Source organism: Protobothrops mucrosquamatus, unplaced genomic scaffold, assembly GCF_001527695.2.
Source record: "Protobothrops mucrosquamatus isolate PMUCROS unplaced genomic scaffold, P.Mucros_1.0 scaffold479, whole genome shotgun sequence".
NCBI classification, from domain to species: Eukaryota; Metazoa; Chordata; class Lepidosauria; order Squamata; family Viperidae; genus Protobothrops; species Protobothrops mucrosquamatus.
Genome location: NW_015386799.1, coordinates 452761 through 474793, shown reverse-complemented (window position 1 = coordinate 474793; position 22033 = coordinate 452761). Strand labels below are relative to the sequence as shown.

Genomic DNA, 22033 nt, shown 5'->3' with positions numbered 1-22033 from the left:
GAAACAAACAAGTCATCTACACAAAGTTGACTGCAAAGAATGTTTAAGCTCCTAATGAAAATTTTACCTTCTATGGTTTCCTATTTAATAGATACATGTAACTGATATTTCTATGTATAATATTGCATTAAGTGTGGCTTGTGAGTTTAGGATTGCAGTTGATGGCTGTTAACTAGCAAAGCCTTTCAAATTGCTTCAACTGTCTACGTAATATATAGGAAATTTAAAAAGGGAAATACTTTAAGCATTAGTATTTCCATCATGCTTGCTCAAGGATCTCAAACTACTTGCCTCTTCATTAAAGCAACTTGGAGCAAATATTGCAACATCTTATTATCAAGAAATTCATTCTGTTCAAAGGACTTTTTTATGTGGGAGATATTTTTCTGTCAGTCACAATCACTACATTTTTCAAGGGTTTCGGTGCAGTTAATTTGTGTTGTTTAATGCAGATTATGAATACATGGCACTGCAAAGTTTGAAAATTCCTGCTTTAGAGATGTTGTAACTCCTGGGTTTTTTAAATCCTTTTTTTTTAAATACAGCATTTTTAAAGACATGTTATAGTATGTTCTGACAATTAACTGCTTTGATATTTCTCATTCTGAAGGGCTCACGGTCTGAATGTCTGAAATGGTAGTTGTTAAATTTTAAGTAACTCTCCTGCATTCATCACAGGACCAAAATCATTAGATGCTTCAAGTGTATTCTTTACAGACAATTTCGTCAATAGAGTCTTGTTTCAATAAATCTTGAAAACTATGCATTTGATTTCCTTTCTGGGTCTCTGGCAACTCGACGGCCACATTGAACCTTAGACCATACTGGTCTTCAAGCTACTGCAGGTGGCCTGAAAGTTTTGCTGCTTGCAACTGCCCAAAGAATTGCTCTTACAAAGTAGGTAAAGTTATCATAAATTAGGGGTCTTCAAACTTGGCCCTTTTATGACTTGTGGACTTCAACTCCCAGAATTCCTCAGCCACCTGGCTGAGGAATTCTGTGAGTTGAAGTCCACAAGTCATAAAAAGGGCCAAGTTTGAAGACCCCTGTCATAAATCTTCACTGCTACAAGCTAATTCACAAAGTACATCAGTGTCTATGATAAATATTTGAAATGCTACAATAAATAACTTACAACTGTATATACAGTATATATTCTCACTCTGCATACATGCTTGATGGATTTTGGCTGGTAAAACAGCAATTAAGTGAGATAATACAACGAGAAACATTACCTTTTAGATGCAGCCATCATTTTGTGAGCAGTATTGTGGTTTTTTTGTGGTTTTTTTTTTACAAATTTGTGATAATTAAAATATATGGCTGAACCCAGACAAAACTTTAACAATATTTCTTAATTTCAGCAGTAATGTTTCCAATGTTTGGGTAACCTGATGTATCTAATGAAACATTTACTAGCTGTTAAAAACAATCATACATTTCCATTTTTAATTCATTCTATGCAAATACACTTTATGGACTTCCATGTAATAGATCATAAACCTTGGGGTAGGCAACCTCGTCTCTTTTATGACTCGTGGACTTCAACTCCCAGAATTCCTGAGCCAGCTATGCTGGCTCAGGAATTCTGGGAGTTGAAGTCCACGAGTCATAAAAGAGACGAGGTTGCCTACCTCTTAGGTGGACATGTGGTTCTCCTATTGAGCATTGTCGTTTAAGAGCTAGTATCTGCTAGCAAATATAGCAGTACATTTTCTATAGGTATACAGAGGAAAACACTAAATACTCAAGCATAGTAATTAGAGATCTTCTACTTAGAAATGCCCAATCTTCATAGTTTGAGTCAACTTTATTTTTCTACTATTGCCACAATTTGAATTTTCTGCTGTAGTACCTATAGAAAAAGGAATCAAAATTTAATCCTAAACAATTTATTAGTAGTGTATGCCCCATAAATGTCAAGTGGTAATAATACCGCCCTGCATACATTCATTCAGAAATGAACCCATTATGTTCAATTGGACTTATTATAAACATAAAGAGATTGGCAAACTAAAAAGCATACAACTAGAAATTATAACTGACAGAGGGGTTGAGCACAGTGAAGGATTATCCCAGGATTTTCCCCTCAGAATTACTAGAAAGGATGATTAAATTAAAATAAAAACTGTACAGATGAGTTGCTGGATGATTTCACCATACTTATTGTAATGACAGCTATTATGTTTTAATAAATTTTAGGTTCACAAAAAATATACAGTTCTTAAAATGTAAATCTAAGGCACACAAAATTACCATACCAATTAATATATATATCCAAGAAGCAGAAAAACTGCTGGTAGAAAATGATATAATATTGACTTTTATTATTTACAGTTGTTACATATTCTGTATTTGAACTAATCATAATCTTTGAACTAAGAAAAATGCAGCATATGGGTTGTTTTCTTTACAAAGTTTGTTTTAAAAATAGAAAGATTGGGTTGTTTTTCTCTTTATATACTTTTCTAAAATGTTCTGACTCAGATTGTTCGATAAGCTGTTGCATAAAGATTGCTAATGGTATTGTGACTAAGAAGTATGAAGATCTGATCCAAAATTAAGTTTGAAAGCCATGTTCTATGGTATTCGGAGGGTACCTCTTTGTAAAATTATAGATCACAACAGTTTGAGCTTTCTCAGCCTTCACCAAAATCAGTGAAATTTGCTGGATTGCTCACTCCTGATTTTAGCAAAACATCTCTAAATCTTAATATTCAGTAATTTAGGAAAATTTCTCTAATATCTACAGTATCGGCAAGCTGAAATTTGTCTATGTCTGTGTGTATTCAGCTGTCAAAAGTGGAAATGCAATGGGCAAACATAAAGATATCTAGCACCAGTCTTGCCCGATATACGTACATATCATTTAACATGATCAGCATCACCAATAATGGCATCAATCACCTATTAAATCAGAGACGGGGAAGGGACAGACATCAAGCAGCAGTCAAACATGCTGTTTTAATCTTCACTTTACCTAAAAATGTATTTGTACTGCTAGATAAAAATATGGGTAATTGCCCATTTGGATGGAGGAAGTGGAGAAGGTCCAGCATGGGTGTGCTGGGGAAGATGGTGGTCTTGAAGTCTTACACCAGTGTGAATGTCTAATATTACACAACTGGGCTATGTGAGTAACGGAGATAAATTCCACTTTCTGAACTTCAGAATCATAGGTGACAAAGAGTTAGCCAGTTTTCCCCAACCTACTGCCTTTAATGTGTTTTTTTACTTCCATTCCAATAGTCAGCGAATACTTTGGAGAAGGCTGGGACAAGCTATATGTATCAACTTTTTTTTAATTACCGTTTCAGATTAAATACACAAGAGTAGACATTTAATAATAAAAGCACCATGTCTAGATTTTGTTTAAAAAAAAAAGCAGATCTAGACATTTACTTGTTATAGCACCACTGCAAGATATTATCAGGTATGTTATCACAAATATTTTATTTCTGGTTATTCTGGTGGCACTTATGTACATCACGGAGGGGGAAAAGGAGAGGGAGAGATGTAAAATCAAAAGTTAATCTCATGACTGCCCTGATTAAATTGGATTATTAGTAAATAGCTTCATTCTTGTATATAAACTACAGGGTGCGTTTACTCACAAAGGCTCATAATATGATAACAATTGGCTAATTCAAATAACTACACCATACAAAAAAGAAAAGCCTGACATAGTCCTGTAATGTTTAAAATTAAGATGTTGTCATTAGGACAAATGGATGCTAGGTGATTTAATTAATTTATTATTTGGACTCAAGGTCTGGTTCCCCCATACACACAGCCCTATCAAATTGGGACTGGTTAAACTCACCGATTTAGCTTCAATAATATTATATAATTTAGACCATGGCATGGAAATAATTTTAAGACTGATAAAAATCCCTGGCATCCACTTGTCTAAAAATATGATCTTGTTACTTAATTTCTTCTTCCCTTTTCTTCATTCCAAATATACCAAATTCTCTTGATTCTAGCTGCCCGGAGTCCTGAGCTTCGCAACAGAACTGACAAAAGCAGTGTTGATCACACAGATGTCATATCACATTTGAGATTTTCACTATTTAATATTAAAGCTCTGTGAGTATTTGATCATTTAATGCTGTTCCTGTTAAACAAAGGATGTGGCCACTCCAAATAACAGGTGCTAAGAAACGAGAAGCGGTAGCAAGATGTTGGGAAAACCCGGGCATGGGTAATCCACATAAGAGCCTTTGTGATATCTGTTAAGCTAGTTGGCAACTTTTAAGTCTGCTGGAAGACATCATTCTGCCGCTAGTTTTGAGCTGGGAACTTCAATCTAGTTAAGTTCTGTCTACAAAATGGAACTCTACCTTGCACAACTCAATCTCTTCAGCAAATCCCCATTTAGACTGACTATATCGATATCTTGGCAGTTGCCTTTCCTGGTTCTTGACTGAAACAAAAACTTGGGTTGATCAATCCAGCCATTGCACTTAGTAGTTCAACTGGCACATGAAGTGCATGCTGAAACACTGAACAGTGTTCCCAGGTTGGAAAACATTTTCAAACTCTTTTGAGCCTGTAATGCTGCATGGGTTACCATTCAGAAAAGGGTATGATACAAAGAAGAAATGGCATGTTACATAGTAATTTTGCAACCAAGAAGTCAGCCATTGTACTCTGGATGGGTCTCCAACACAGACCAATGCCCATCACAGACTTTATTTCCTGACTGGAGATACCAAGTGGGATGTGGAACTATGCATGTTTTGTGGAATTAATCACTTAGGAATATCGGTGTGTCTTATTCGGAGGTGAAAGAGAGGAGAAAACTACATATAATAATCAGATGTTCACTTACCTGGCAGAAAGCCCACTGAACACAATGGGATTGAGCTTCAAGTAAACCTGTCTAGATCAGGCTGATGGGCAACTCACCATGAAGAACATTTTGAATGCATAATAAATTTACGGTAGATGTATTCTTACACTACTGATAGGGCAGATCTCTTAAAATCCAACATGATAACAAGGTATTGCAATTTACACATTGAGGCCCTAGAAAACTTCTTTCCTAACAGGGTGACTTCAAGATGTATGGAACTACACCCTGGATGATGCCTGATTGTATTGTCCCATAAAACTTAGAATGCCCCCTATGAGATAACATTTGCCCTTATTGCTCAAATTATAAACTCTTTTTTAAAAAAGACCCTAGAAATACAAGTATAGATAAACGACTTAATTTATATTTGCAAATAATGAATTTTCTGGACTTTATCAGCTTTTTTATTTAGAAAAAAGCAATGGAAAAAAAGAGAAGGGAAGAATCTAAAACCCAAGTATTTTCAATATCTATGAATTGGTGTAGCAATATGGAACTTTATATAGTAAGAAAAAATAAATTCCTTGGTAGAGAATGCGCAAACCTTAGACAGATGTGATCCTTATACTATTTCAAGTTAACTTTAAAAATAGAAAGTGCTTTTAAATATATATATTTATATATATTTACATTTATAACCTCCAACCATTACGTGATATTTGTTTGCATGTGGATCATACACACATGCACACACAAACTATACATACATGAGAAAAATCTATATACAAATAAATCATCATTGGTTCTTTCTCCTTAAGCTAGGATCCACAGCAAGTGATTGGAAGCTGTAAGAGCAATGGCACCATGAAGAAATAAAATCAGCTTATTTTTAACTGTTCAATGTGATTAAGCACCAAGAGCTGTGTATACCTAATACTGTTTAACTTGATTTTACATAATAAAAGTTGAAATCAGTTAAAATCTTTATGAAAAGCCCATTTATAATAAACAGACAATTCAAAGCACCAAAGTATAAATTCCAAAAAGGTAAATAAACCAAGTAATTCAATCAGTTAATAATCTAGCCAATTTTTCTTAAAATATGTGTGTGCGCGAGTGCATGCATGTGAATACACATGCACATATATACACACACACACTTGAGAATCACCAGATGTTAAAATATATAAAGTCACAGTTTAAAAACAAAATAATTTTTACCTCAGCCTTCAAAATGGTTGAGATGAACAAAGAGTAAACCATATGAGACTTTGTTCTTTAACAGCACCTTTAGGATTGTAACACTGCTCCAAGCAAAAGTTGTGTCATTGCTATAAGAGCTTATGCCCAATGGTTGTAGGGCCCTGCAACTCGTGTGAGGGCGTAAGTAGACACTGTTAGAATATTATCATGAGTTACGGTTAATGCTCTGCGAGATGGAATTTGGTTGAATTCACTTTCTTTGTAGAAAATCTCTTGGGTTGCATTGGTCTGATTTGCATTCTTGTCAGTGGCCGGCAGACCAGTGGTTTCGGTTCCTGATTTTTCAGCTTCTTTCTCTTTTGCTCTCTCTGCCATTTTGGCCTCCCACAGGGCTATCCCATGTTTTGGCTCATTTAAGTTTTTGTGTTGGTAAAAGACTAAAGAGATCCGCGTGGGATGATTCCTGTTGGGCTTTTTAAGAGGCGTGGTGGCGTGCAGCTCGCGCCGGGCACATTCAATTAAGATGGAACCATGGGATGGCGCTACAGCTACCCCCCCAATGTCATTATCCAAAAAGTTATGCTCGCTGTCGGACCACATTTCTTCTGCTTTTTCTTCAGAACCGGCGTGTTTTAAGAGCTGGCCGCCGGACCTGTTCTCCACAGTGGTAGAATCACAACTTAGGCTCTGCCGTAATCCACTCTTTTGCACTGGGTGCTCTTGGGAAGAACCGTTGCTAGAGACATCTTCTGGGGCGTCCAGTTGCAACATTGACTCACAAGAGCTAGCTACTTGGGAGGCAGAAGAGGACTTTAAGTTAACTTCACAATTTTGCTTGTTAACTAGTTCGTGTTCAGCGGTCAGGGGCAGATTCTCTCTGTTGACTGCCGACCTCGACATAGTCAGGTCTTGAAGAAGCAGAGGCACACAGTTTCTCTTCTCATCCATCACAATTCCAGTATAATCACGAGGGGACATGTCAACATTATTATTACCTTTGGATTTCACGTGAGGTTTATTACTACTGCATTGTAAATACCCGTAGGGAGTAGAAACATCTTCTTGGCTATTTGTTACTGGCATTAGACCACCACTCAATGGAGAGCAAGAAGATAAACTATCCAGTTTTAAAGGAGAGGATGGAGCACGTTGCTTCAACGGAGAGCAATCGGTAGTAATGCCTAAATTAGGTTTCATGGTAGAAAAGTATTCGGCTGTCTCCATTTTTCTCTCAGGTTGTACTATAGTTAGTTTGCTCCCTAAGGAGAAAAAAGAAAAAGAAAAAGCTGGTTTCAAATATAAAGTTCTGTTTTCACCCCCTACAGATGTTTGATAAATACATACACGTTTCATCCATTCCAATTCCTCCCCAATGCAGACATGTTGCAGTTTGGCAACACCTTTGCCATCACATTTTCCAAGTATATTTTTATCCAAGTTACAAATTCTTTTCATGAAAATGAAGATGCTCAAAACTTCAGGAACAACATCTTGCACATTATACAGAGGTATCAGCTGTAGGGCTTTGCCACCACATATTTAAACCAAATGTACTTTTATACTAGGTACAATACAGATAGTCTTCAACTAGGTACAGGTAGTCGACTTATAACAGTGCCTGTTCAAAGTTATAACGGCACTCTTACACTCTGTAATGACACGATTCACTTAACAACTGTGGTGATTTGCTTCACAACTGTGGCAAAAAAGATCATAAAATGGGGCAAAACTGACTTAACAACTGCCTTGTGAAGCAATAGAAAATTGGGGGCCAATTGTGGTCGTACGTTGAGGACTACCTGTATATACAGTACTGAAATGCTTTTGCTCACAATATTTTATTTTGTTCCATCTTCATACTTCGCATTTTAGACACACAAATGCAAACTTCTATAGCGTGCCCATATCTATCACTATCAGCTATTATTTGAAGCTCTGTTGTGCCTACCCGAACTCTGTGATGCTCTCTTGGTGTTTTCTGGCAGTCCGTTTTTCCCCCTGACAGGCGCAGAATGCTTTTTTCCAGCTATACTTTGCTTTTTTGCGTCTGGCTTTTTCTTGGTGGCTCTACGTGGCTCGGCTAACATCCTCACTTCTCGGGGGAACGCCGTTAGCACTTGGATTGCCCCAGTTTTAATCTTGGCTTCCAGCCCCTCTTCCGTGCCAAATTCATCTGTTTGTGATATTTTGTAAAGAGGCAACACATGAAGCTGCTCGTCATTTGGTATCACACCTACTGTACGGTTGTCTTCTTTTGTTAAAGTACAAACCTAGCCAGAAAGGGGAAAAATTATAATTACAGTTTACATAGAAATACACAAGCACACTTAATCAACTTTAGTGAAAAGTATATTATGTGAATGTACTTTAACCTGAAAGACAATCTGTTTCACCCTTCTTATCATGGTTTTATATATGTCACAGATAAAACACGAGTAAACTAACACAGAGATAGTCCTCAATTTACAGTCATTTCTTTAGTGACCAAAGTTACAACAGCACTGAAAAAAGTGACTTGTGACCATTGTTCAAACCTACGACTGTTGCAGCATCCCACTGGTCGAGTGATCAAAATTTGGATGCCTGGCAACTGATGATTGCAGTCTCCTAGGGTCATATAATCACCTTCTGCGATCTTCTAAGAAGCCTAGTCAATGAAGCCAGATTTATTTAGCAACCATGTTATCAACTTAACAATTTCAATGATTCACTTAACAAGCGTGGCAAGAAAAGTCGTAAATTGGGGCGAAACAATAACTGCCTTGCTTAGCAACAGAAATTTGGGGCTCAATTGTGGTTGTAAGTTGAGGACTACTTACATATAGTTTGTTTCTTATACATGAACAATAGGTTATAATTTATGTAGCATGACATTAAGAGTACACTCCAATATAGATCTCATGAAAGATATATTTGCTAACTTCAGCAGAACAACTCTTCAACCTAAATTGAAGAAATGAGAAACAGACTTCTGGTTTTTTAGGAAACAATATAAAGGGGGATTGGTTTGATCATAAAGAAGGAATATGCCTCAACTGGATTATCCTTTACCTGGCACTCTTCAAATATTGGACTACAATTCCCCAAATCCTGTGCTGGGTGACAGTTCTGGAACACTGTCTAACACGTTTGAAGAGCTGAGGAAGATATTGTATTGTCTTGAACCCGCCTATACTATAAAAGAGAAGTTCCTCATCTACAGAAGCTCAGATAACGAAAGCCAGTGGTCTTCAAACTTGACCCTTTTATGACTTGTGGACTTCAGCTCCCAGAATTCCTCAGCCAGCGTGTCTGGCTGAGGAATTCTGGGAGTTGAAGTCCACAAGTCATAAAAGGGTCACGTTTGAAGACCACTGACGAAGGCCATTTAATGTAAGATTTCCTGCTGAATGGTAACTAAAAACACACATTTGTGAGAAAAACGGTGAGAGCTAACTTGTCCAACATGCCTTGTCTTGACTGGGCTCCCTTATGCCACCGAACTCTTGGCTCAAAAGCAAATAATTGTGATGGCAATTCTGAAAAGGCAAAGGATTAGAGTCCCCCTTCTTAAAACTAACGAATAATGCTTCAAGTTGGTTTGGTGGCCCAATGGAAACCTAACTGACCAAACCTGGAGTCCCTGTATGGAATATACATGCCAGAATTTGGTGCATTCCAAGCTCCTCTTGGGCTGACAAGTTCTGAATTCTGTGCCATGAATGGCAATTAAGAAGGCATTGGTGCTGCCTGGAGTAGCACAAACCTTAAAGAGGAAGTGATGGCATGCTAAGGGGAAAATGCAAAGGGGACTGAGGGGAGGGGTGGAGAAGTAGGCAAGACATCTGGGACTTGATCCTAAGCCAGTGGTGGCGAACCTATGGCACGCGTGCCAGAGGCGGCACTCAGAGCCCTCTCTGTGGGCACGCGCGCCCTGCCTCGGAGATGGCAACTGTCCCTCTTCAACCAGTCGCTCACTAATTCGCCAAGATCCTATGTGGCCGGATTCATCCCAGCACGGCTGGTTCTCCCCCCCCCCGTCCCATCCCTTCTGGCCTCGCATGCTCTCCTTTTCCTGGGCACGACACACTGCATCGCCTCCTCAGCTGTCGGTCGACCGGCCGTCCAGCTCAGAGGCAGCTTCTCTGAACTGCTGGCGGCGGGCTACAGAGCCCTAGAGTGCGCTGATCGAGAGGCCGGCAGGCTGTGGTTGCTGACGGACACTGTCGGCCCCCATGCGCTCGCTGGCCTCTGTGTGCGGGGGCCGATGGTGTCAGGCAGCAGCTGCCCCGGCCCCGCGGCAATGGCACCCCTGCCCTGCCTCACCTTGCCTCGCCTCACCCTGCAGGACGAGCCTCCTGCCCACCACCCCACCTGCCAGAGACCCCCTGGATCTCCCCCAACCCTGCCTGGCTCCCACAGGCGCCCCTCCCCATGAGCAACATCGAGGTGACCATGCCCACCTTGGCCACACCCACCCTGCCATGACCACCACAGCCACACCCACCCAGAGGGCCACATCCACCTGGCACCCGGTGATAAATAAGTGGGTTTGGGCTTGCAGTTTGGGCACTCGGTCTCTAAAAGGTTCGCCATCACTGTCCTAGGCCAAATCTGTTATTTATTATAATAGTAGACCAAAGGCTGAATGTGTCATTTCTTCCTCCCCAACATTCCTCCATTCTTCAGATGACAAGCCTGCAAGGACAACCGGATCAGCACTGCTAAGTAGCTTATCTCACGAAGAGCAGCTCAGTCCAGGCTGCACAAAAGCTCAGGGAAGGACAGGAGATTCAAACATTCAAAGAGGTTTTTTCTTTTTTTTAAATGCACTCATTTATAAAAGAGGGCTGGAGGTTCCTACCACAGTCCTCAAGACTCTGTGTTTTGCCCCTAATTCTCGCATTTAAATTCTTCATTGAAGGCTGAAGGCTGTTTGACTCTCGCTTCCATGACTGTGGCCTGCATTTCAGGTCTTGATCATGACAGGAAAGACCCCTAAGAAATAAGATTGATCGGCAAATGCTAACCATCCAGTCAAATAAGGTGGGCAACATTCCTGCAGCTCTGGGCTGGGAACTGAATGTCAAGGCTCACTGCTAAGACCTTGAGGAATTTCCTGGATACTTGACTTGGCACAGCTTGACTAAGCTCTAAGCCAGTGTTTCTCAACCTTGACAACTTTAAGATGTGAGGACTTCAACTCTCAGAATTCCCCAGCCAGCATAGCTGGCTGGGGAATTCTGGGAGTTGAAGTCCTCACATCTTAAAGTTGTCAAGGTTGAGAAACACTGATCTAAGCTGTATCCAACCTAAGGACCTCAGAACTCATACCATAAGTTATGTAAGAAGGCTTATTGCTTGTTAGGAAGAAGCCGCAAAATAACCGATTCCCTTTGTCAACATGAAAGTGCAATTCCTTTTTTATTCCCACTGCATTCCGATCCAGGGGCTGCTTCTTTCCCCCACCCATCCATTTCCCCTTGTTTACATGGTCTTTTTGCCCTGCACTTTCTGGCCTTGAAGCTCAGGGGACTGACATCTCTACCCTGGGAAATTATTTCTTACAACTTATGGCAGTGATGGCGAATCTTTTAGAGACTGAGTGCCCAAACTGCAACCCAAAACCCACTTATGCATCATCGAGTGCCGGGTAGGTGTGGCCCATTGGCTGGGCGTGGCCCATTGGCTCGGCATGGCTGCAGCGGTAACGGCAGACTGGTGGGACTAAAAAGTTCAATCAATCAATTCCAACTTTGCAAAATCTTTTTTTTTTCCCGCGAGAAGTTGAAATTGACTGATTGAACCTTTTTTTTTTTTTTTGCACACGGCGGCGGAGGCCTAAAGCAAAAGGTTTTATAAAATCCAGCCGAAGACCTAGGACTGGGGCGAGGGCATCCGTGCCCAGAGAGAGGACTCTGAGTGCCGCCTCTGGCACCCGTGCCATAGGTTCGCCACTACTGACTTACGGCATTGTAAACTAAAGATTTAAAAGTGAATTTTGTACGAGGCTGCAGACATTAATGCTGAAGCAGTATTTAACCTCAGTAACCAAGAACATTATAATTTATTATACATTCGTTGCATTTTGTGTCATTTATGGCAGGGGTCACCAAACCATGTTGGCTGAGGAATTCCACAAGTCTTAAAATTGCCACGTTTGGAGACCCAAACTGAAAAAAAATAATAATAAAGGAAATGAGGTAAAAAGACAGCATGCAACCACGACACAGCTACATGACAAAGAGGAAACAGCATTCCAAATTTTACTTACCACAGTGCTTCCATTGTGCATGTTGTGAGTATCCTTGTGTGCATGGGCACAGAAATCAATGCAAGCGGTCACACCAGAGAAAGGCCGGCCTTTTTTGATCCCAAGACGACAGTCAGGACCAAGATGCTCATTCTCCACCTTAGAAAAACAAGGCAATGGGCTCTTATTTCAGGAACACAGTGAAGCGTGTTGCCAGCTTCAGGGCAACATTTCATTTACAATCAAAAATGGGAGGAAACGCAGTCTTACCCTTGACCTGTGTATTGTTGCTTACAAAACATATGGCTTTTGTGCTGATTGTTATTTTATTTATGCATTTTAATTGCTACATACAGCAGGGACGGTGCAATAGCCAAATCCAGGGAGCATTTGCTGCCCTCCAGCTTGAAGAGTGTGAAATGTGATCACGATCAGATTTATTATATTTTTTTTAAAAAAACAGAAAGGATTCTCAAAGCAGTTTGCTTTCTCATATCTAATATTTGCTTTCACCAGGAAGCAAATGGGTTCACATACACTAAGCCAGGGGTCTTCAAACTTGGCCCTTTTATGACTTGTGGACTTCAACTCCCAGAATTCCTCAGCCAGGCACGCTGGCTGAGGAATTCTGGGAGTTGAAGTCCACAAGTCATAAAAGGGCCAGGTTTGAAGACCCCCTGCACTAAGCCATGGAGGTAATCCTTGCTTAATGATGTAATTAGGACCAGAATCGTGGTGCTCCCCATTGCTGGGTCCTTAAGCGAGTCTCAGGTGGCTTGCAAACAGGCCAGCAGACAGGTAAGGGACGGTACATGGATGGTGTGACTAGGTGACTGCTGCCAAGCTGGGGCTGGTGTGAGTGATTTTCCTGTTGGCTTCCCCATTGACTTTGCTTGTGGGAAGCCAACAGTGAAGGCTGCAAAGGACGATCACATAACTGCAGGATGTTGCAACCACTGTTAAGCATGAGCTGGTTGTGAAGTGGCCAGATCGTGATCACATGACCGCAAGGTGCTGGAATGGCTGAAGCTTCAAAGACAGGTCATCTTTTGTAACACCATTATGAACAAATGGTTGGTAAGTGAGGACTAATTGTAATTCAGTTTCACTATGACATTGCATATACCCAAACCAATGGACTTACACATAATACTACCCTAAGCCTGAAGGTGGAGGTGAGATACAACATTTGAAAAGGGTCACAAAGGGAGGGGCATTACAGGCATGTGGGCAAGGGAGGTTTGGGGGTTGCTTTTTGTGCTTTAACCATGATTACTTTCAGATATTTCATTTTGGGATGATCTGTTTTCCACCTCAATAGGTGCTGCTGGTTTTCCACAAACATGGAAAGAGAGAAATATGATAGGGTTTATAAGAGCAGCAAAAAGGAACAAAGATGTGGGGCCATACGTTGTCCATTCCTGCACAAAGCCATAAATCATTGTTTATAAACCATAAGAGAAGAATCCACACATTGTATACTAGCTTAAAATCCAAGAAACGATGCTGGGGCTTAGCTCAATCTGTGGACTCAGCTAGTAAGTGAATGTCTCTCGGGGAAATGTCACTGATCCTATCACATTAAAACAGGGGTGTCAAACTCAATTTCACTGAGGGCCGCATCAGCATTGCGGTTGCCCTGGGGGGGGGCCGGGTTGGTGTGGCCAGAGTGGGTGCAGCCTACTGGGTAGGCGTGGATGGAGTGGGTGTGGCCTACTGGGTGGGCGTGGCCAGTTCCACATCATTCGCATCAAGGGGGCCTAAGGGGGCCTGGGCAGGAGAGGGACAGATCTGAGGGTCTCTGGCAGAACAGGGTGGGACCGGGGTAAGTGCCAAGATGGCCACCACAAAATTGTACATTGGCTCCCAGCTGGCCTGGGCCAGGGCCAAGGCAGCGGGGGCCGTTCCCTCACTGTTTCCAGGATGGCTTCGCAGGCCACATGAAACCCCTTCGTGGGCCGCATCTAGCCCCCGGGCCTTGTGTTTGACATGTCTGCATTAAAAGGATGTGATGAGGCATCATGAAATATTCATCCACCTACCTGGTTCTGGAAAGCATCGGGGGCAAGTTTCTGATATAATGGAGCCACATCAGTAGCTAAAGTCTGCAAATTGTTTTCCAGATTTTCTTCCTGGAAACAGAGAAAGCAATTACGCCATAATTGCACTGTTTACAAACAAAGCAATTAGCGAAAGCAACATTGACTGCAGCTTATATTTGAGACCTAAGTTTCCTACTGTAATAGTAAAAACTATCAAAATATTTACAAGTTGGCCAGACACAGGGGAAACTATTTCTTTTCTCCTTTGCAAGGAAGCCATTACTTAGCCCAACAGCTATTAACAATGTTAGAAAGCCTGTCAGGATGGTGGCAATGAAAGAGAGACTTTTGTTCCTTCAATATACTGAATACAGGTAATCCTTCACTTATGACAACAGTTGGGACTGGGTTTTCCATTGCTCAGGGATGGGGTCATAAAGTGTGACCACATCGCTTAGCAACAACCATCCCTGAAGTCCTAATTACCATTGTTAACTAAATCCCATGGTTGTTTGATGAAACACCTTCCTGCTGGGATCCCACAACCACAGTCAGTGAAGAAAATGGCAGGAAGTTGCAAGTCTAGCACCAGCAGGCAGTTGAGTGACTTCTGCTGGGTGGGAAAGAGAGTCCCGGGGAGGGGGGGGCAGCCATGGTGAGGTTTGGGGAGAGGGGGCCACATACGAGAGGATCCGTGAAAGGCATGCAGATCAGAGAGGGTGCGTGGAGGTATAGCTTGGATCTGGGAATGCGCTTGAGACTGTGGCATGGACCAGGAGAATGCGTAAGGGTGCGAGGGTACGTGTGTGACGTGTGGTGGGGGAAGGTGCAGCATGGGTTGGGGAGAATGTATGAGGTTGCGAGGGGTGTGTGCTAGAGGCGCAGGTGTGGCTTGGAGAGAGTGCAAGTGTGAAGGACAGGTGGGGAGGAAAAGCAAGGGGGTACCCGAGCGCCACAGTGTGGCTCAGGAAAAGTACATGAAGGTCAGGGATGGTGCACAAGGGTGAGGCATGTGTTTGGGAGAGTATGCAGGGGCGTGATGCAGTCCATGGAGGATGTGAGGGTGTGCGTGAGAGGCACAGTATGGCTTAGGAAGTGTGTGTAGGCACAGTGTGAATTGTGTGTATGGGCAGGGGAGAGCATACGTGGGGCCAGTGCATGCGGGTATGATGCGTGGTGAAGGTTAAGATGAGTGTGTGATAGCTTGAGTGTTGTGTGAGAGGAACAGGTGAGGGAGGGTGCATGGGAGTGTAGCATGGGTCAGAGCAGCTGTTCAGGTTTGTGGTGCAAGTCAAGGGTGGCTGTGAGGCTTGGATAGGGTGCACAAGGGTTAAAGGTCAGGCAGGATATGTGAGTGGCAGTGCAGAAAGGCTGCAGGAGGATGTGCAGGTGAGGGAGGTTTGCCTCAGCGATGAGTGTGTGATCATGGGGTCCTGCAGCAGGTCAGAAATACTCTGAGGATCAGTCATAACCATCACTCGTTCAGCACCATCATAAGTTTGAATGGTCACTGAATGGACACAGGTGAAGGACTACCTGTATCAAATTTAAAAAAATGTACTACATAACTTGACAATACAGCCATTAAACTTACATTCTTTTGTTCATTTTCATATTGTGTTAAAAAATAACTATAACTACTCTGTCTTAAAAAGATTGCTTTATTATTCTCAGAGGAGAAAAGACATAAGATTTGAAGATAAGCAACAGTTTCTTCAAAGATAGTCTAAAAAATGTGGACTCAGTAGATCAAAGATCAAGCTCTTTCAAGAAAGGCAAAAAGAAAAAAACCCCACAAAACAAACAATAATTCAGAAGTGTCCAACCATGGCAACTTTAAGACTTGTGGGCTTCAACTCCCAGAATTACTCAAGTCAGCATACCCAGCTAGGAAATTCTGGGAGTTGAAATACACAAGCCTTAAAGTTGCCAAGATTGGACACCCCTATAATAAATGCTTTAAATGTAAAGGTTCTGCTTAACAACAGAACAGCATGTAAGGTGGCCCATTTTGTACTTGTTAAAGCCAACATATCAGTTTAGCAGACCAATATAGTAGCCTTAGAAAGTATGAGATTCAGACAATACACACAGGTGCCCGGGTAGCTGACATGGCTAATCTCACTAGCCTAAGTAGAATTGGATCTGGCTAGTATTTGGATGGGAGAATATCAGGAAGTCCCTGAGCTGTAAAATTGATTGGGAAATTAAAAACACATATTAAAAGAAGGACAAACTGTTCCTCTACTATTACCAAGAGAACTCTAGAAATACATCCATAAAGTCAACCGCAGAAGTGAATGACTCAACAAGACTTTTACATTATAAATATTTAGGTTTGGAAAACAATCCATTATTTAAAAACAGAGTATATCCATTAATACTATAATAAATAATGTTCCTCTAAAACCCATTCAGACACCAAGCAGCTACCATATAAAAAAAATAATCATGAGGCAATAAAAAATGACAGAAAAAAAAATCACAGGTGGATTTTCTCCTTAACTTATGCAGAGTGCTCAAAGTAGTCCTATTTCCCAAGCTGATATAACTTACTATAAGTTTTGGCTATAACCCTTGAACAACTCACCCATACATATGTTTCATTAGATCAGTGTTTCTCAACCTTGACAATTTTAAGGCATGTGGACTTCAACTCCCAGAATTCCACAGCCAGCAATGCTGGCTGTGGAATTCTGGGAATTGAAGTCCACATGCCTTAAAATTGTCAAGGTTGAGAAACACTGCATTAGATGGTTACGCTTTTACTATAAAAACCAAATGAACAAAATACCTGACAGCTTAGGGCAGGCATGTCAAACTGCCGGTCTGCGGGCCGGATGCATCACGCCGAAACGGCGCCCACCCCATTGCCGGCAATGGGGAAAAAGTTGCATACGTCGCACGACATCATGTGACGTCACGAGTTTGACATGCCTGGCTTAGGGTCTCTCATCCACATCCTGTGCTGTGAATAAATATGGGTCGTTGAATCATATCACCCATAATCTGCAGTTTATAGAATGATTTGTTTCATTCATTCTATAAAATATCTCACCACAATCCTATAAGATGCTCTGAACCTGGCATGCTATAAGCAAGTCACGGTCAAAGCTAACTCACTTCTTGTGCTAGAAAAGCAGAACAAGTCATAATTAACCAGAACAGAAATGAAAGGGTAGCTTTAAATTCTTCTTTGTGCACCAGGAAGAGGGCAAAGCAACTGCTTCTTATATCTCACTAGCTGTACCCGGCCACGCGTTGCTATGGCTCAGTCTGGTTAAATGGAAAAGATGTCACAGGTGTGACATCTACTGTATATAATAGTAGGTATATAAAAACACGCACGTATTCGAATGCAACGTTGTGTCAAAATTTCAAAGCAATCGGTGAAGAACTTTCGGAGATTTAAGATTTTGAACAAATGAACATTTACATTTTTATTTATATATAGAAGATTGTTGAACACTATTGAGCAGAATAAGTAAATCACAATAGCACAAACCCATATAAGTTTGTTACCTGTCCAAAAATTCTTCTGGACTACTTTCTAGACAACAGATGTTTTCTAGTTTTATCACTATACTACAAGCTATTCTTACCTAAAGAGCATAATTTTATACTTCTTTACATTTAACCTCATCTCACTCCGTCCAGTGGTTCAAATGATCCATATCTGTCTTTACTTTCAATCTATCTTCTTCTGCATTTGCATTGCTATACCTCCTAGCTTTATGTCATCTGCAAAATGATCAATATTTAATATTTAGCTAAAGTAGAAGGTTCTCATAAAAACAATGACAAAAAGCACTTTCATTTGTTTGTTCTATGAACTTTTCGGCCACCCCAAATAATTGTACAACCGAGTGCCTGCTTCAGGAGTAGGTACTATGCTAGAGGTCAGCAAACCTGTGTACATGCACACTTGTGAAATATTTCCTATTTTTAAAATAAGGGAACCTTTTATAAAATGGATTGCATGTATGCGTTAGTCACTGTGAACATGTGCATTTAGTCTTAATAGGAAAATAAAAACATACTCTAAATTGATTCAGCTTACTGTACCTGCTCAGACGTGTCCGTTTTTTTGACAGATAAGCAACAGGTGAGGTTAGGGGAAATTACATGAGCAGTTTTACAGAGAAATTATTGAGTCTATCACAATGATGGCAAACCTTTTAGAGACTGAGTGCCCAAACTGCTATCCAAAACCCACTTATGCATCGTCGAATGCCAGGTGGGTGTGGCCAATTGGGTGGGCATGGCCAATTGGGTGGGTGTGGCTACGGTGGTAACGGCAGACTGGGTGGGACTAAAAAGTTCAATCAATCAATTCCAACTTTGCAAGATCTTTTTTTTTCGGCGAGAAGTTGAAATTGACTGATTGAATCTTTTTTTTTTTGCAAACAGCGGCAAAGGCCTAAAGCAAAAAGGTTTTATAAAACCCAGCTGAAGGCCTAGGACTGGGGCGACAGTGCGCGTGCCCACAGAGAGGGCTCTGAATGCCGCCTCTGGCACCCGTGCGCCACCACTGGTCTATCATATGTACTTCTATAACTATCAGGTTTGGTACAGCAACCAAACAGACAGGTACAGACTCCAACGGATAGTTAAGATTGCAGAAAGAACAATTGCAACCAGCCTGCTTTCCATAAAAGACCTTTATATTGTGCAGGTCAGAAGGAGGGCTGAGAAAATATCTGCAGACTCTTCACATCCTGAACATAAACTGTTTCAACTTCTTTCCTTGGGCATTGCAGGGCAAAACAACTAGAAACAGGGACAGTTTTTTTTCCCTCGGCCCATCACTCTCCTTGTTGTGATTCCTCGTCAGCCAGTGGACCTGGCAGCTGAGTCTGGGGAATCAGAGGAGGAGGAGGAGGGGCCTGGAGTGACATCAGAGAGTCAGAGGAAGGCTCTGATGAGCTCCAAGATTTACAGTCTGACTAGGAGCCTGGCCCCTCTACTCGTGCTCAGGCTGAGACACAGCTGTGCTGGGAGGATGAGTTGGACAGTGATGACTCACAGCTGGAAGATATCCAGGATGCCGGCAGGCAAAGAGAGTAGGACAGAGGAATGCAATGGGGCGGCTCCAAAGGCAAAGGAGAAGGCATTAGGAAGCCACACCTTGGCTGCATAATAAAAGGGAAGGTGTGAGAGGTGCTAGTTGCTGAAGGTAAACTGTTTGTGTTAAGGAATCAAGTTTCAGTGAACTGTGTTTTGTTTGCTTTTGGACATTTACTCAGGTCTGTAAATAATAAAAGGGGATTGGTTTTTTTCCTGCAGTTCCAGCCTGCTTGTTGGAAGAGGGGTTTCTCCTTGAGCTTAACAAGGACTCACATAGGCTGGGATAGAACACTCCTGAACAACTAATTCTCACATTGCTGTCTAATGTCAGTATGTATTTACCCAAGTAGTATGGCTGTAACATTATTATTTAGACTTTTTATCCTTTGTACTCCCCCTTACTGATATTCTTACTGGTATTTTTATTATGATTATCATTATTCTGTTGCTTTGCGTGTACACTGAGAGCTTCTGCACTGGAGACAAATTCCTTTTGTGTCTAATCACACTTGGCCGAAATAAAATATTCTATTCAATGCATGCAAATTGGTAAATTATGGTGGATGGCTATGAGTTATCAGAGGCATGAAAGCATAGCATTTTGGAGGCAACAGGAAGTGAGATTTTATGTGCTATAAGACAAGTCAGTAGAAGTGATTTACTGTGTATGAACACAATTTGCTCATAGTAACGCTTAGCTTGCACATCTAAGCCACATAGAAAGGATGCAATCTAATGTGATTCCACTAATTCTGAACAGCTTTAAACATTTATGATACCTGTGCACTTAAACCGTAGCATTAAAAATTGTATTATGGAAGAAGAAAAGGAGAATACTTACTTGGGTGTGATCATCTGTGAGAAGTCTAAATTTTCTGGGGATTTTGCTTCTGGCAAACTTACAGCCATTGTAATACATGCTCCAAGAACAGCCAAATGAAAAGGATGCTCCACATGTCTCTGGATCGAGACCTTGACAGGCACAAGTACGACTAGAAAAATTAACCAAAAGGTAGGTAATCAGCTAGTTGGGCAAGATCCTCACCTTTGGGGCAATTTGATGCCCCAAATCTCTGTCAGCCCAACACACACATTGAAAGCTAACATATAACCTATGTTATTCTAAATGGAATAGACTAGAGCACGAGTATCAAACTCGCCACGTCGTGTGACGTGTTGCGACGTATCGTGACTTTTTTCGCATTGCCAGAGCTGGGGTGGGCGTGGCCTCCATGTGATACAACCGGCCCACAAGCCAGCAGTTTGACACCCCTGGACTGGAGCAAGACAAGCATGTAGTCACTGGCTGCTTCTGATTATGACCAGTGTAAGAATCAATCAGATCTGATGAACCTCATGCTGCAGGACCAAAAGTGTTTAATTTTTTTCTCTCCACCACAGAGAAGACAGTCATTAAACATGTAAGACTCTAGGGCTTTGCCAGATACCTTGTTGCTGTCACATCAGATTCCTCAGCCATACAAGAATAGCTCCCCAATCATTAGTGCAAGCAACAACAATAAAAATGTCTATAATCAACTTTTAATACATTTTTCTGTAGCTGGAATGTAGCTATCATTACACAAATAGAGGTAGTCATTGACTTACAACCACAACTGAGCCTCAAATTTCTGTTGCTAGGTGAGACAGTTGTTAAGAGAGTTTTGCCCTATTTTATGACATTTCTTGCCATAGTTGTTTAGTGAAAAACTGCAGCTGTTAAGTTAGTAACACAGTTGTTAAGTGAATCTGGTTTCCCCATTGTCTTTGCTTGGCAGGTCACAAAAAGGATCGCATGGCCCTGGAACACTGCAATTGTCATCAATATGAGTCAGTTGCCAAGTGCCTGGATTTTGATCACGTGACCGTGGGGAGGCTGCAACGGCCGAAAGTGTGAAAAATGATCATGTCACTTTTTCAGTGCCGATGGAACTTTGAAAGGTCACTAAACAAACTGTTGTAAGTCAAGGACTACCTTCAGGCAAAGAGGCCTGAAGGTAGGAATCAGATTGATTAGATACTATTAACTGTGTTTATTAGAAAGAAATAGTGCACTTCTTTGCGGCTGTGTATTTTTTTTCCATTTTAGATCATATTAAAAAAAAATGACTGTGCCACCACTGGGGCAGCTTCAAATCGCCTTTCGTACTTAGTTGCTGCTAGTGTTATGGAAGACTCAAACACATCCAGGACAAAGCAAGTCTGCTTCTGTTTTAGGAGATTCACTTCCAGAAAATGACTGACCATTCCTGGAATTGTCAAATTGGGGTGTTCTAAGGGGACATCAAAAAATTTCCTGACTGGAATGCAAAATTTTGCACCAATCTTTCCAGGATTAAAGTCGGCACACAACTATAGACTTTAATTTGGCTGCTCCAGTCAGTAGGAGCTACTACGTAAATAACATAATAACAAGCTAAAGAAAATAGGACAAGAAAATCCTGCTGGTGATGTTAACTAGTCTGGTAACTAAACATTCAGAAACTAAACATTCAGCTGTACATCTCCACCCCAGGTCACCCCAACGATGCCCTTGACGTGATGACCCGCTGCCTGGAGGCCGTACGGGTCTGGATGGGGAGGAACAGACTCAGACTCAACCCTTCCAAGACCGAGTGGCTGTGGTTGCCGGCGCCCCGGCATAGTCAGCTGATTCCATCGCTGTCTATAGGGGGCGAAACTTTGGCCCCC

General features: G+C 41.5%; 1 protein-coding gene across 1 annotated transcript; it reads right to left on the bottom strand.

Moving 5' to 3' along the window:
• Positions 1–5487: 5487 nt before the first annotated feature.
• LOC107288095 (methylcytosine dioxygenase TET3) lies at positions 5488–20822 on the bottom strand. Its single transcript, XM_029284268.1, has 6 exons — positions 20791–20822; positions 20184–20334; positions 14276–14365; positions 12255–12392; positions 7950–8271; positions 5488–7260 (listed from the first exon to the last, which is right to left on the bottom strand). Exons 1-6 carry the CDS (start codon positions 20820–20822, stop codon positions 6140–6142), a joined length of 1854 nt encoding a protein of 617 aa, XP_029140101.1. The 3' UTR covers positions 5488–6139.
• Between the last annotated feature and the right edge of the window lie 1211 nt (positions 20823–22033).